This window comes from Phalaenopsis equestris, unplaced genomic scaffold (assembly GCF_001263595.1).
Source record: "Phalaenopsis equestris unplaced genomic scaffold, ASM126359v1 Scaffold000002, whole genome shotgun sequence".
Classification (NCBI taxonomy): Eukaryota; Viridiplantae; Streptophyta; class Magnoliopsida; order Asparagales; family Orchidaceae; genus Phalaenopsis; species Phalaenopsis equestris.
The window spans coordinates 79,188,642-79,205,869 of record NW_018164444.1 but is presented as its reverse complement, the minus strand read 5'-3'; the positions used below and the strand labels follow the sequence as shown (position 1 = coordinate 79,205,869).

At 34.0% G+C, this 17,228-nt stretch overlaps 1 protein-coding gene across 1 annotated transcript; it reads right to left on the bottom strand.

The window, feature by feature from the left end:
- Nucleotides 1-643: 643 nt before the first annotated feature.
- LOC110036962 (GTP-binding protein SAR1A) lies at nucleotides 644-13,313 on the bottom strand. Its single transcript, XM_020741529.1, has 3 exons — nucleotides 12,968-13,313; nucleotides 6,939-7,070; nucleotides 644-1,147 (listed from the first exon to the last, which is right to left on the bottom strand). The coding sequence occupies exons 1-3, from the start codon at nucleotides 13,094-13,096 to the stop codon at nucleotides 827-829; spliced, it is 582 nt and encodes a 193-aa protein (XP_020597188.1). The 5' UTR covers nucleotides 13,097-13,313; the 3' UTR covers nucleotides 644-826.
- Nucleotides 13,314-17,228: the final 3,915 nt, after the last annotated feature.

Here is a 17,228-nt window from a genome sequence, read left to right as displayed (position 1 = left end):
AGAAAAAATAATATCACTATTAATATCTTTTTTTAAGTTAATTTTAAGTGATACATTTTTTTCATGCATAAATTTATGGCACCAGAATGTTATAAGTGTAAATATCAAACTTTGGGCATTAGACATGTAAATACATGTAAATTGTGTGGAAATTATGTAGATTTACCACATAAAGATTGAAAGGGTACATACAAATGACTGTTCAAAATAACCTAAAATAAATAGGGGGCATATACATACATACCACTCAATTCTAATGTATTTACATATCAAACCCCTAAACATTCATATTTACATGCATAGCGCGCATATCTTTAACATCACATCAAAAAATATCACCAACACCACATTTTTAAAAGTGAAATACATCTTTTCATGCATAAATTCTATGACACCAAGGTGTTATGAGACTACAAGAGTAAATATCAAATTTTGGGTGTTAGATATGTAAATACATAAGAATTGTGTGGTATTTATGTAAAAATCCCTTATAAATATTGAAAGGGTAGGTATACAAATGAATGTTAAATGTATAAATACTAAATTATCAAAGATGAATAAGACAATAACCACGCTCTAGAACATGAAAAAGATCAAAGATAGATCAAATCACAGCATCACAAAACCATAGGGAAAAAAGTCAGGAAAGAAAGAATAATTCTAACATTGCATTCTACTTTACAAAGTCTTCATAATCCCAATCCTGTTAAATATGGAAAACATTTGCATTATTATAAATAAAGCACCAAAACATAGTTTCATGCCATCATCATCAAACCGAAACAAAAGATAATTGCAGCAGCAGTATAAGATTTTGCCTGATGGTTCACTTGATATACTGCGAGAGCCATTTGAATCCATCTCCATAACCCATCTTTCGGACGATGCTGCACATGAAGACCTCGAGCGGCCGGACGTTAGAGTCGGCGAGGTTGACCTTGCCCTTGCCGGTAGTGAAGTTGGTGAGGCCGAGGTGGTAGCGGAGCTCCTCTTCGGATGCCGCGTACGGTATGTCAATTTTGTTACCGAGGACAAGGAACGGGACGTTGGCTAAGCCGTCGTCCGAAAGCAAGGCATCGAGCTCCTTCTTAGACTCAGCGAACCGTTCCTTGTCAAAGGCGTCTACCAGATACACCACGGCATCCACCTGGGACAGCCAAAATAGGCAAAAATGTATTAGATGGAAGGGGCATTTACATACATACCACACAATTCTCATATATTTACATATCTAACACCTAAACATTCATAATGACATGAAAAACACTGAAGTTTTTAACATCACATCAAAACAAATCATCAGTCCTTTTAGAAGTGAAATTCACATTTTTATGCCTGTTTATGACACAAAAATGTTATAAATGTAAATATCAAACTTTGTGTGTTAGATATGTAAATACATAGGAATTGTGGGATAAGTATGGGGATTTCCCTCATAGAAATAATTGAAGCTCTTTCTTGGAAAAGAATTGACTTTTTTTCAGAAGTTTCAAATGGTCAAAAGAACGTCTTTTTTCAGCAGAAGTTTAAACTGTTGCAGACAAGAAAATGTTTCCGCCCAACCATGTAAACAATAAGAACGTTAAAATAAAGGAGCATTTACATAAATACCACCCAATTCATATGTATTGATGTATCTAAAACAAACTTTATTTTGTTTACATTTATACCACCAAAAATTTTCTTATCACATAAAAAAACCATCATTTTAACTTTTTGAAAGTGAAATAAACCTTTTCATGTAAGATGACAAGTATGTAAAAATTGAAGTTTTGGTGTTAGATATTACATAAGAATTGATTGGGACGTATTAAATCTTCCTAAAATACAGGAGGAGGAAAATTCAACACAGATCTAGTTTAAAGCATGATATCTCTTATATTGGATTCCTAAACTAACCCTAGATTTAAAAGCATTGTGAAAGTTAATAATTAGATTACAAAGCAAAAAAAGGCATCAATACAATACAGGAAAAACAAAAAGAAAAGGAAGGCTGAATTTCAGGAAGTAATCATAATTGCATGTTTTCAATATTGCTAATTACCACATGCTCGCAGTCAAACATGGTCCACATTATCAAAAACATTCATGCATTTCCACATAAATGAATGATCATGTGACCATATATTGTCACATTTCATTCATACAAATGAAACGAAAAAATAGTCATTTTACGACCTTCACTCCGGCCACATAAGAGACTTTTAAGACTAATTCCATTTTTTGAACAAAAAATGACCGCTATCATTAACTTGATCTCAGATATGCTAGAGATGACCTCAACGAGTACTAAAGGAAAGAAAATTACTGCCTCTGATATGAAGCATCACAGGTCGTGAGGCAGGAGACAGCATTGCCCAAGCGAGGAGATAGTGCGGCCTCAGGTCAGTATGAAAAGTTGTCAATTGGGAGGTTTTGGCTGGTAATCTCAATCTTTGGTGGTCAATTACAATATCGGACGCCATTTGCAAGAGAAAAGAGAGGCAAAGATGATGGTTAAGGATGAGAAACAAGAGAAGAGATAGAAATGAAGACGAGAAATTAATTCTAGGGTATTGCAACCACCATCCCTATGAATAACCATGGGTTAGGTGAGGTCTAAATTCATGTTTCTCACTCAACCAATTGACTCGAAGGACAATTGTAAGATCGGTTGCAAACAATAATCTTATAGTGAGAACACATTCCATAGATGCTGATAGGCATACATAAATATCTTTATGCATTAGCAAACTTAGTGACGAAACCAAAATTTAAGGAGATGGGTATGAAATCAAATATTAATAGGCTATGAAGATTAAGTTTAAAATCTACATCTCCTTAAAAAAAAATTAGAACTATTATAAATATTATTATTAATTTAAACATATTAAATTAGTATTAAGTATTTAAAATTATGGGGGTAAAATTTTTAGTGCATTATATGATACTAAAGAGTTTAGTAAAAAATCTAGGAGTGGCACACTGACAACTGACAACTATCTCCTCCAGCCACCCTTGGTTCCACCACTTGGCACACTTGCATAGACATGCTCACAAAAATATACACAAACAAACACATGTGCGCGCCCACACATGTACATGAGAGTAATAATGTACACCCTTGTATGGCTAAACATTTTCCGAAAATTGCAGCATCAAAAGAGGCCCAAACTCAAGTTTCCCTTCTAAAAATTGATCGCATGCATGTGCTACTAAAGCCCATGGAAAACAGCAATAAAGATGCAAGCAGAATATAATCGAACGAAATTACTGCAGTAAAACAGTAACAAGTTTCCAAGTAGGAATCCTAACAAAATATAGACAATCAGTTTACAATAATCTAAAATTAAAACAAATGAACTAATAACGTAAATTTTTTCAATCCAAATTATGTGAATTCCGCCTTGGCAAAATATTATTTAAACCTAAAATGATATTTTGAATAAAGTGATATTGTTATGACCTGATCAAGTCAACTTACACAAATTTTGAAGTCTTGGAATAGGCAAAAATTCTGAACATTGCAACGATGATAATAAATATGGACATAAAAACAAAACAAAAACAATTTAAATACATACACATACACAAAAAGAAAAACAGACAAGGCAACGTAGAAACCTTTCCTTCAAAAAAAATATGAACTTGAAATATGAGAATTGCCAGGAATTGATAAGAAAAAGCAATCAAATTGAAACTTTCAAGGAAGACCAGCGAACTTCAAGGAACGGATCTCCCAATACATGACCAGAGAAATCAATTCCAATTGAATACTGTTGTAGAAAATTAGGAATCAAACACTACAGTATGTTAAACCCCTCGATTGTTTTCCAGGAGGGCAGATACTTCCATAATTAGTAATAAATATTTTCTCTAAATCTGCAACATAGTTCATCTAAATGCAATCATAAATTTTAAGTATATTACTGAATCAAAAAAAAGTTCAAGCTGCCTGAAGACATAATCTTATCCTTGATAGCGGATCAATTTATTATTGAGTTTTAGGCTTATTAGCTATGTAAAAAGGAGGATCCTGCCAAACTATAAGCTTTCAATTGATACAAACCAAGTCAAATCATTTTAAAACATATCCAGTACCTACAAAGTCGAACCCAATGTACTTTTAAAAAGTTGCAGATTTTTAGAGAATTTTCCCAAACCACTTCATTGGATTGACCAAATTGATCAAATGGTTTCAAGCAGGTCAGTTTTAGAACTCCTGCCCTCAACCTTTCATAGAGTCAACCATAATCATTGTTTGATTTCAATCCAATCATTCGTAGTCTCTTCCAATTTCCGATGGTCATACATATCATTGATCCAGGTTTATTGTCTAATTTCAAAACAGTATTGTCAGACATTGTTTGAAAAAAAATTAGCGCTATTTACATACAAACCACCCAATTCCTATGCATTTACATATCTAACACCTAAGCTTTAATGTTTGCATTTATACCCGCCAAAATCTTTCATATCACATCAAGCATACCATCATTTTAACTTTTAAAAAGTAAAATACACCTTTTCATACATATATAAGGTGGTATGTATGTAAAAAACTGAAGTATAGTTGTTAGAAATGTAAATGCATAAGAATTGAGAGGTCTTTATGTAAATCTTCCAAAAATATAAACATCCGGGTCCATCAACCTTGTGTTGATAATCAACTGATCAAACTGATAGTACCCCCAAATGTTAATTCACCTAATTTGAACGACCATTTTTATACGCTAACCAACCTTCAATTTGTAACCTAACCAACCTTCGAAATCTATGAAGTGTCTTGGGTACCATATTTAAGTTAGATGACCAAATTGATCAAATGTCTTGTGTAATTAATTCAAATCATATCTATATTGGACAGCTAGTTCTGCAAGCCCAAACTAGGGAAATAAATCAGCCATCTTGTGCAGAGAATTCAACCATTTTTAGATTAGGCGTTTCGTAAGAGGCCATGCTGATCAGCTAAAACAACTGTTCCTGCATGATAAAATCTGTGAATTCAAGAAAAAAAAAAGAAAAAGAAAGGAGAAAAAATAAGGAAGGAAAAAAAAATTAATTGTTCAAAAGTTGGTTCAAGTGCAAGGACCAAGTAGGGACAAACAAGGGCCATGTAAAACAAACTCCAAGTAGTCCTAAATTTTTGGTTGATAATTTAAATAAAACTCCTTCTGAAGTCCCTTTGACTCCTCTATGTTGTCACTCCATGTCTGTTAGGCAAAAATACCGAAGTGCAACCCACCTAAGAAAAACAAACCTACTCTCGTCAATCATACTAAACCAAACAAATAACATTTCTGCTAATTTTTAAGGAGGATCTCATAAGCTTAGTTTCTTTTTCTTGAGAAACGTTTTCTTTTCAGTTTTCAACAAATCAAACTGATAGTACCCCCAAATGGTAATTCACCTAATTTGAAGGACCATTTTTATATGCTAACCAACCTTTAATTTATAATTTAACCAGCCTTCGAAGTCAATGAAGTGCCTTGGGTACTATGTCTAAGTTTTATCCAAATAAAATGGCCATTTTATTAGGAACAGTCCAAGAAGACCAAATCGATCAAATGTCATGCGTAATTAATTCAAATCTTATCTATATTGGACAGCTAGATCTGCAAGCCCAAACTAGCAAAATAAATCAGCCATTTTGTGCAAAGAGTTCAACCATTTTTAGATTAAGCGCTACATAGAGGCCACACTGATCAGCTAAAGCGACTCTTACCACCTGATAAAAGCTGTGAATTCAAATAAAAAAAACAAAGGAAAGAAAAAAAAAAATTTAATTGTTCAAAAGTTTGCTTCTAGTGCAAGGACCAAGTAGAGACAACAAGGGCCATGTTAAACAAACTCCAAGTAGTACTAAATTCTGGTTGACAATTTAAATAAAACTCCCTCCGAAGTCCCTTTGACTCCTATATGTTGTCACTCCATGTCCGTGAGGCAAAAATACCTAAGTATAACGCACCTAAGAACAACAAGCCTACTCTCATCATATTGATCGGCTAAAGCCACTGTTACTGCATGATAAAATCTGTGAATTCAACAAAAAAAAAAAAAAACAAAACAAAACAAAAGGAAGGGACAAAAATATATTAATTGTTCAAAAGTTTGCTTCCAGCACAAAAACTAAGTAGGGACAAACAAGGGCCATGTAAAACAAATTCCTAGTCCTAAATTCTTGGTTTATAATTTAAATAAAACTCCCTCCGAAGTTCCTTTGACTCCTGAATGTTTGTCACTCCATGTCTGAGAGGCAAAAATACCGAAGTATAATGCACCTAAGAGCAACAACCCTACTCTCTTCAATCATAATAACCCGAACAATTAAATTTCTGCTAATTTTTATGAAGGATCTCATAAGCACACATTCTGACTTCTCTTGTCACATAAAACAGACGTAGATGTGACCCCGCCAGATTTCCTGCATGAAAGAAGGATGATCCATGCAAGCTTGACATGAAATTTTATATTGCTTCAAAAGTAGAAGATTGCAATTGCTAATATTGTAACTAAATATTTCATAAAGCAAAATGTAAACCTCAAATAAAAATCTAATAAAACTGCCAATAAGAAAAGCTTCTGGTCGAAACTAGGTTCACTTATCTCTATATGAAAAAAGCCATGACAATTGATTTTTCAGCGAATTTACATAATTTTCACGAGAAAGCAATTACAGAGATTTTCTTCTGTAACTTCCAAAGCGCGTTGCATTTATAGCACCTGATAGTCTTCAATCATTAGCATCAGACGTTAACAACTCAAAGCCAGGTATCCAAATACTTGAGACTTTCACAAAACAGGAAAACAGAACTCAATTTAATAAAAGTAAAAAAAAGAAAATGATTTTCAACTCCTAGTATCTTAGAGTATATAGTTATTTTATAGACTAAAAAGGCAATCTAAAAAGTAAAACTGTGAAGGGGAAACAAGCCTTGATCAGGAAGAAAAAATCAAACCTTTGCATAGTAATCCTTCCAAACCCGCCGAGCAATCTGGTGCCCACCAAGGTCAAATGCCTTGAACTTAATCTTTCCAATGCTCAGTTCCTCCGAAGTCGGGTATTGGGTCGGCTGATGCTGCACCAACCTCTGCATCCAAGCAAGATTAGAAAAAATCCATTAGAGGTAACCTTTACAGTTAAAAAGGAAAAAAGGTAACTTAAATACGAGACAAACTAGAAAGGCATTTCCCTCTGTGTTTTCGACAAATAAACATAAGCCAAGAAAGGTTTAACAAAGCAGAGTACACTTCAAGCAAACTTTTTTTACTCCATAGTGTCACCATTCATCTTCTATCGACGCTATCCACATGAGAAGAATCAGCTAAAAGTGGCATCTTATGGGTGCTTACAATGCTAGCCAACAAAACTGTCACAAATGAAAATTCAAGAAGATAAAAAGATATACATTGCATCTCATTCAAAGTGGAGACTTGCCCCTAAACTCAACCCTAAGAGGACTATTAACTAGAAAAGGTTTTGACCAACATTAAGCTTTTATTGAAGCTCAGAAAATACAAGATATGTCATAGCTATAGACTCTGAAAGTCTCCCCATGAAAACATAGTATCATCAACTCCATAAAGACTCCATGAGAGAAAAAAAATAAAAAAAATCTCCCATAAAAATTCAAATGATGATATCTTTTCACCTTCTCAAAGTAAAAAAAATTGAGGGCCGAGTATTGGGCTTATGAGAGATCGTCAAAATAAACATAAATCTTGACGTAAGATTAGACCTTAATAAATGCAAAGTTCTTTAGCAACGCATATCTAAAGCATTAGGATAGTGCAGTAATAAATAAAAAGAGCTAAACAAAAGTCACACCGAGCTTGTTTGGCTTTAGCAAATAAAGTTGTGTTAATCACTGGCTAGGGCTCCCATGGCCTACAGCTAGAAGTTAGGACAATGAAATAGCAGTTAGGATGACAACATACCGATCTCCTTAAAGATGGTCTATGGCAATGATACACATAAAAATAGAGAGAGCCACCACCTCCTTTCCTTTCATTTATTGGGGGGGTCACGCTCCTTCTTAGTGTTTGTTAGTGCCATAATGTGAAGTGTTAGTTTAGATTAAGGGAAATAAATTGTGGCATACAAGGCATAAAGTTTGATGATGGGATGGCCTGCATTACATGCATAGAATTCATCATTATTGCTAAAAAATTGTCTATTATAGAAATTTCTTTACTAGTAATTTATAAATAGGGCTTCCAAGCTTTCATTTATATTCATTATATTTATTATACCCTCTGCCCTTGAAAATCTCAAAGCCTGGGGAGCCAAAGACCCCTGACACTAGATCACCCGCAAGGGCTGCGTGGAAGTTCATCTAAAGCCTGCAAAAAATTCAATTGATTTGACAGGCTACGAATAAACCCTCTAATGACATCATGGTCACCTAAATCAACTTATTGTGTGCAAGAACAAATGAGCACGGAATATTCTGTTTGGATCACGCATAACAACCCCAAGATAATGCTTTTCTTAATCCTTAAAAAGGGCAATCTTAAAGGAACCAAGGCTTTGATACGATCCGATGTCAAATTCAGCATGCTTTTCCACATAAATTAGGGTAGAATAAAATTTCCTTCAATAATCCAAACAACTCAATAAGAATACAAACATAAACACCTACAATTCGAGAAGTAGGCAACGTAGGCACTCCCAATTCCTACAATTTGAGAGGTAGAAAATCTCTCCTAAACTTTAAACCTAAGACTCACAACTCAATCTCATGCATCCCCTAAACCCTAAACATAATAAACTTATTCATACCCCACAATAGTAATAAAAAAGACTAAATTGCCCTTAAGCATACAAAAGACAAAATTACCCTTAGGCTAGGCACCAACGTAACAATACTTCCCCCAAAAGATACATTGTCCTCAAGGTGGGAAAAAATGAAAGTCTTCCTTTTCTACCACAACAATCTCTATTTCTTCATCCTCTGTCTTTTCGTCATGCACTATGAGAACTTGAACTTTCGATCCTTACAACGGTGTATTGGGGTAAACTTCTCATCACATTGAAAATATAACCACTTGGCTTGCTTCTCTAGATTTTGTCTGTTAGACGCTTGAGTGTCGCTCCTGATCGTGGTCTATTATTCATGTCCCGTGTAGCCTCCCTCTGGACTTTCACTATTTAAGCTTTTGGTATTGTCGTGTTTGCAGCAGTTCAATGTGACGCTCCATCTATGCTGCTCTGCGATCTCAATAGCCAGAGTGATGCCCATATATTGGGCTTTAGGCCCTTCATGAAATTCCCCTCCAATCTTGCTTCAGTAATCTTCCACAACCATCCCGACAATAGCTCAAATTTCTCCTTATATTCCATGACAGTCCCCTCCTGAGCCGTAGAATTACTCATGTAGGTTTCCTTCTCGAATGACTCGAAAATGTTCCAACAAATAATCCTTAAATTCCTTCCACGAACAGAAGGATAGGGTATCTAGCTTCCAACTAAAACTAGGTTAGGGCTTTCCCCTTAAAACATAACTCTGTCGCCATGAATTTCTTCTCCCCATCTAGCCCATTCACCACGAAGTATCGCTCCACCTCATACACCCACATGTGCATCTTCCCCCTCTAAGATCAGCATTTTCAACTTCCTGACCCTAGCATCACCATCACAACTTCCTCTTCCTCTATTTCCCCCCACGTAACGAGGGTAAAATTCCCTCATTTGATCACAGTCATACACCCTCCTGATTTATCTTCTTTCTTCTTCGTGCCCCTCCATTCCTCTTGCATAACCTCGTCTCCATCTTTCGACCCAACTGTCTCCAACAACAATCTCTAATGCCTCTGGGCTGAGGTTATTGATAGTTGATGCTTTCCTCCTAGTGCTCCTCTAATCGGATCTTTTTTCCTTTTGATTTAGCCAATGAATCTTCGGTCAACCCTTGCATAGGGTTTGCAAACCAAACTGTCAGCAAGTTCTTGGATTTCATTTTAGCAAGCTTCCTCAATATCCATTCAAAGCTCTCGAATCAAACCTCAAATCAATTTTCTATCGATAAAAACCATCCTTCTATGGTGGAGAACATTTCCTCCATCCCATATTTGATTTAACTCATCTCATTCTCCAATTTCTTCTCCAAACCAACTACTTTCTTTGTCATCATCTCTTCCAAAAGAAAATTTGATCTTAAATGCAAAAATTGTTATACCCTGAAATCCCGTCGCCACTTCTTAGCTAGCTCTTACAGCAATTGTACCTCAAATCAGTGTCCCCGGATCATGTCAATCCCGTTGTTGCTTCCCAAGTAGCGCCTACAACAACTCTACGTTAGATGCGATTACATGAAAATGAATCATGCAACCATGATCCCGTCTTAGGCTTCCCAGCTAGTTGAATCCCAGTTATTTGAATTACAAATATGATGCTTAATTAAAGCATTTTATGCCACAATCCCTCTTATGCTTCCTAATTGGCTCTTTCGGCAACTTTATCGCACGGATCAGAGCAATCCTGAAAGATGGGAGCTTTGGGTCTTTGTTCTTCGCGATCCCCTCGCCTGGAAGATTGGAGGTTCGGGTCTCTTTTCATTGTGATCCCTTGCAAACTTTTCAGGAGATGTCTCCATGCGCAATCCCATGTTGCATGTGACCATAAGCTCAAATCATGACTGTATCGGCGGGGTTCAATCACTGCAGCCACGACCTCTTCCTTTGCTTCCAACAATCGTGACTATATCGCAGACATGATCATGCAAACCTTGCTACAATATCTAAACAACACTTTTGTGCTCAATGCCTCTGGCTCCAAATCACAGCTGTATCATCGAGGAAGTGTCGCGATCCTTGTGATTATCTGATCCCATTGTTGGCTTCCTAGTACGTACGTTGTGATCCAGTGTTTCTCATCAGCAAGACAAAGGCATGACGATCTATATTCTGATTTTTTCCATAGTTGAATCCCTTTCTATCTACTGAGCACACAGCGATGCAGTGGTTTCTTCCCAAAATTTTGCTCTGATTTTGACACACTTTTCCACAGAAATTCAGGCAAAATAATATTTTTATTTAATAATTCAAACAACTAAAAAAGAATACAAAGATAAACACCTTCAATTCGAGATGTGGGTGGTCTATCCCAATTCCTACAATTCGAGAGAAAGGAAATCTCTGCAAAACCCTCAATCTAAGACTCACAACTCAATCTCATGCCTTCCCATAACCCTAAACATAAAAAAGCATATTTATACACAATATTAATAATAATAATAGTAATAATAATAGCCTAAATTGCCCTTAGGCATCTAACAACAACAAGCCTGCATGAAACTTTATTCTCCATTGCGTCCTATTGAGAGTCATATTTTTATTTAATTTTAATAAATTAAGATCATTTTTTATACAATATGCTTAAAGTCTTTCTAGGTCTGCCTTCGTCTTTCTTAACATAAGTTGAATCGAACATAAGAGACAAAATTGCCCTTAAACTAAGCACCAACATAACAAAGTTTTATAAAAACAAAGTAAAATAAAAAAAAACAAAACAAAAATAAGAATTGAAATCAATGTAAAATTTTTAAGGGAGCATTCCTTCCCACTCAAATTAAAAAAAGAGGACTTTTTTTTTATTTTTTATGCTAAAATAAAATCTGAGAAAAGAGAGATCATGGGAAAAAAAAATAGAGAGCACAATATATTTAAAGAATGGACATCAACATATGCAAAATTTTTAAGATCGGGCCTCAATAAATGCCAAATTCTCAAGCAACAATAAGTAAATAGAGCTAAGTAAGACTCATAACTACTTTATCTGGCTTTAGCCAACCAAGTTATGCTAATCACTAGTAAAGGCTCTCATGACCAAGAATTAGAGGTGGGGACATCCGGATAACAATTAGGAAACCAACATGCCAATCGCCTTAAAGATGGCCAAAGGCAATGATCCACATATAAATAGAGAACACCGCCAACTCCTTTACTTTTATTTATCGAGGGGATCAAGCCCCTCCTTAGAGCTCGTTGACATTGATAACTAAGTGTTGAAGGCCCTGCAAAAATCCATATGGCTAGGTTCTCCACCACAAACACATTGCATTTGCTAAATGATTTTATGCAATCACCACCAATTTTCATACACCCATCCTTTGATAAGCCAGACAGTGATGGTCTACCCATCAAGTGTTTGGTTTGTTAGCAGTAAAAGTAAGCTCTTAACATCTCTTTCCCCCCTATATGAGAGCCAAGCTCAATGAAGGCTACCTCAACTTCGACTGGTCAATTGAAGGGGACAGATTAAGGACAATCTTGCTTAACTGGTTCAGATTGGGGGAAATAGGTTGCGGCACACAAGGCATTTTTGAATTTTGTTCATACAATTCATCTTCACTATTAACAATTTGACTATTACATAATCTTTGCTAGTAAATAAGGCTTCAGAGAATTCATTTATATTCATTATACTCATCATAATCTCTTTCCTTGAAAATCTCAAAGCTTGGAGAGCGAAAGTCCCGACACTTGATCACACGCAAAGCTGTGAGCAGCTTCACTGTAAGCGCCCCACAGATTCGATCAGTTTGGTAGGCTACCCTAGTGTGCTTTTGTTTGCGAAAAAAAAACAAACACAGAACGCTCTGTATGGATCGCTCATAATAAACCCAAAATAATGCCTTTCTTACTACCTGGTTGAAAACGACTCGATCTGAAAGGAACCCAAGACTTTTAGAAAACAGAGTAAAGCAAAAGGAAACGAAATTAGCCTTTAAATCAAGGAAAACTTTGTGAAAGACGCCGTACTTCCAAGCCTAGCATTTTAATTAAAAAAAGAATGAATTTATTTTTATTTCTCATGTAAAAACCGATCAGAGGAAAGAGAGATCCAGGAAGGCATGAGCCAAAAAGATCTCCTAAAAAACAGAAGCAAGCAGATCCATTTAGGTCAATTCCTTCAACATATTCTTCTAAAAAATGAAAGCACAAAAGACACGAGTCGAATCTCAAGACAATTAAGAAAATTATTTACCTCGTCCTTGAGCATGTGGAGGAGCGTCGTCTTCCCGGCGTTATCAAGCCCAAGAAAGAGGATCTTAGCCTCCTTCTGCCACAGCCCCAGCGAGGCTAGGATGCCGTAGAACCAATCAACCAAGAACATGGCGGATCGATCGGATCGCCCGGATCGCCACCCGTTATGAGGCAAAGGAAACTAGATCCGGCGACGGAGAGCCTCCCGCTCGAGAGACCACCGGAGATCGAGGGAAAACTGCAAAACTCTAAAGCAGGAGGAGAGAGGCGGAGAGAGAGGAATCTCAAGGTAATGAACAAGAAGACGGAGAGTGCGTTGGGACGGATAGAAACCCAGTAAAAAACTGTTTCATCTCTATTCTCTTCAGTAAGTGCCAAGCTTTAATTCAAGCTTATTTTTGTGTTATTTTCAGTAATTTCGAAATAATTCGAAAATAATTCGTGATTTTTAACCTCTAAATAACTCAAAAATAAAGACCTTGGGTTATTTCTGAATTATTTCTTGATTATTGAAAATAACACAGAAATATCCTAAAAATAACTTCGAAATAGCCTCCCCGGCACGTATAGCCACGTTAGGAGTCCGCACAAAAAAATTAGGTCTTCAGTACACTGGGTTGAATAACCAAGTGTTTAGTAATATGTATTATAATGAAAAAATAAATAATTTAATTAAAATTTATAATTTATATATATAAAATAAGCATTTTTTAAATATTAAAAACAAACTTCAAGGCACATGAGTTTTGATTTTTGTGAAGTATAGCTCATTTTTTTCTATTGTGAGTGGCTATGATGAATTGTCATTGAATGAGTAAATATATTTTTTTGTCACCTTAATAATAATATTTTTTGTCATTTATTTATTTATAATTCACTTTTTTTTTTTAATTTAATATTTGAATTGGAGTAAATTCATTTTAAAATTAATCAAAAAAGTTTTAAAATAAAAAAAAATTATAATCATAATCTAACAAAATCTTTACATAAATTTTTTTTATTTAATTTTTTAAATTTTTAATCAAATAATGCATATCACTAATTAATGTCATCGATCAATTAAAATAATATTTAAATTTTGATACTAAATATTTTAGTTAATGAAAAATCATTAAAAATCAATGTCATAATTAATGGTTGCCTTGGGTAATGAGGTTCTATATGACCGTTATGATTTTACATTTTAAAAATTTTAATCAAATCTACTGTGTTATATGATAGTTATTATATCATACAATATGATTTGTTAGAAGATAAAAATGAAAGAAACATTTAATTTTATATGCCCTATAGTGGCAAGAGTTTGAGAATTATGCTCATTATTTATTTTCTTGAAGATTTATGTTTGAAAGTTTGTTTAAAACTAAAATACTCTTGTTGTGCTTATATCTTACTATATAAGAAGCATAATATTATATTCCCCCAAACTTTTGCTTGCTCCATTGCTATCATCATAGTGCAATAGTTCAAAAAATTTGTGCTTAGAATGAACCACATTGATCATTGGTTAGTTTTGCAATTTTTATTCTTCAATAACTCGAACATATATGAGCATTTTTCTATTAATTTATTTTATTTCATTGATTAAATTATTTCAATGTAGAGATAGAGCTAGATATAGTGTTAAGTATTGTATATCAATCTTTGTTAGAATAAGAGTGCTAATATTATTCATGTTTTATTAAATCCTCATCAGATGTTGTCGTGTTTGATCCTCTGTGAATAAATTTGATTTGATCATCATCCAAACAATGTTTCTTCATGGTTTGAACAAGCTGTAACAAACATGAATAACATACTTTGAATAAGGAATGAATAGTATTTAAAAATGTAAATTATATTTGACAATTCTTTAACAGGATTTCTAAACAACTTGATCCATCCTCGAACCATGTTAAAAAAAAGATTTAATTCATATTCAAAATAATTTTAACTAACAATAAAACTATATGTTGACTAAATATTTTTAAATATGAATAAAAAATCAATGTTTGTATTATATGAACGACAATCGAAAAAAAAATATAATTAAATTGAAAATTTGCTCGAAAATAAAATGACAAAATGTTAATAAGAAAATACATTTCTATTAGAAAATCTCTTAGATCTTGTAAAGCACAATTAGAGGTTGATAAGAATAATTTAGTTCAGAATTACATGTAATGCATGAGTAGTGAGGGCGTCCATTAATCAATTAGATATAGAGCAAGTAAATAGTGAGTGTGCATGCATATGAGAGCCAACAAAAGGTCCTACTCAACATAGAGAAGGATAAAACATTACAATCAAAATAACAATAACCCTCACTACCAATCTAAATGGAAGAATATATTAGAAGTATGATGTAAGCCAGTGCTATAAATCATTAACACATTAACACAGTCATCAATGCAATAAGAAAATAGTCAATCATGTTAACAAACAATGCAAGGGATTGACACAATAAAATCACCATGCCCATCAATGAATGTGATAAAATGATACATAAAATGATGCCCAAAATTCATGAAATAAATTCTTATAACAAATTTTATCATGAAAATTGTGATTTTCATGATCTCAGTGAGACACATAGTATGGCTTACAATGACCACTAAAGGATTCAACCCATGTTGACACTTATTTTATGCTCCCAAATGCAAAGCATTGATCGTAAGAAAATGTTTCTAGACATGATGGCACATTGAGTTTTTCTAAACAAACTCAATGAGACTATAAAGCACAATGCATTCTCAAGGATCAATTTTGTTAACACTAACATAAATAATGTTTTTCCACAAGTTATTGGGTGACATTCAAATATCCTTTTACAAGTACAAATCTTGAAATAAAAAATATCATAAAATGACATGATAAATTATTTGCAACTTTTAAAATAGACTAAAATATCACACAAACAATTTTTTAATTTTTTTTAAAACTATAATATTAAACATGAATTTAAAAGCCCAATAATAGAATAATGATAACCGACAACTTGAGCTCCTGTCGTAATAACTCTAAAGCATGGTCAAAAAAAATTTATGCAACATATACACATACATTAAATTTGGTTTGATTATTTTATAAAAATGAAACAAATGTTAGGAAATATTTGCTAATATGACATCTTTAAATATATAATTTCTTATTTTAATAAGGCTTAATGTATATAAGCTTTATATATAATTGCGAAAATGATCACAAATAAATTATAGTGGTCATTTCAGAGAGCCACTCTGATGAATGTAGCTAGTGTGCATGAGAATGATGTTTTGGCTGTCCTAACATCACAAGAAAGAAGATAGACAATTTTATGATGAATTTTGTGTCAGGATCTCCACCAAGTGATAGAATGATTTATGGACCAATATGAGATTTGAGTGCTACTTCTTTAAAGGCTGTAAATGTCATTAGAGACCGGTTCAAAAATTCATATTTCAATACCTACAACCCAGGCTAGAATAAACAACTAAATTTCAACTGAACCAACAACAACTCAGGGGTAGAAAACAGATAGTGGGGGAACACCCAAGAAAACCCTATAAAAAATTAAAACTAGCATGGCATTAGTGACGAGAGACAAATCTATCTAATTGGATCTACCTCTAATACCCAGCTCGAGGATAAATAGTCATCAAAGAAGGAGATAGTTTTACAGATGAGAAACCAATAATAAAGACAAGTTGTAGTAATAAGAACTATTGCGAATCAACTTGGCCAATTGATGAACTTAATGAATAATCGACTCCAAAGGATGCTCTCTAGCAACATTGTCGTGAATCTAAGAGATAAAATGATAAACAAATGTATTTGTGAAATGTTTGATGTTGCTTCAACGACTGATAAAATTAGAGACGGAAATTTTAGATGGTTTGGTTACATTATCTGTCGTCCATCAAATGATCCGATTAAGAGAGTGATTGTTTTGAATTCACTTTATATGATAAAGGTAGCGGTATTTGATGTTGCTTCAACGACTGATAAAATTAGAGACAGAAATCTTACATGGTTTGGTTACATTAACTGTCGACCATCAATGATCCGATTAAGAGAGTAATTGTTTTAAATTCACTTTATATGATAAAGGTAGCGGTGAACTTAAATAGACTCACACATGTTGTATGAAACCACTTTTTAAAAATGAAAGCAGTGGCATTTTTGACATTTTGTCAAAGTTGTGGGTGGTATACATATAAAAAGGATAATTTAGGTGTTAGATATATAAATACATAAGAATTGGGAGCCATGTATGTAAATGCCTCTAATACATAAGAATTGGG

Excerpts from the sequence above, each read along its gene's own strand:
- LOC110036962 (XM_020741529.1), bottom strand. The coding sequence starts at position 13,096 with ATGTTCTTGGTTGATTGGTTCTACGGCATCCTAGCCTCGCTGGGGCTG. Across the intron at positions 7,071-12,967 it reads TCCACATGCTCAAGGACGAG|AGGTTGGTGCAGCATCAGCC; the intron begins GTAAATAATTTT and ends GCTTGGATGCAG. Across the intron at positions 1,148-6,938 it reads GGAAGGATTACTATGCAAAG|GTGGATGCCGTGGTGTATCT; the intron begins GTTTGATTTTTT and ends TGGCTGTCCCAG.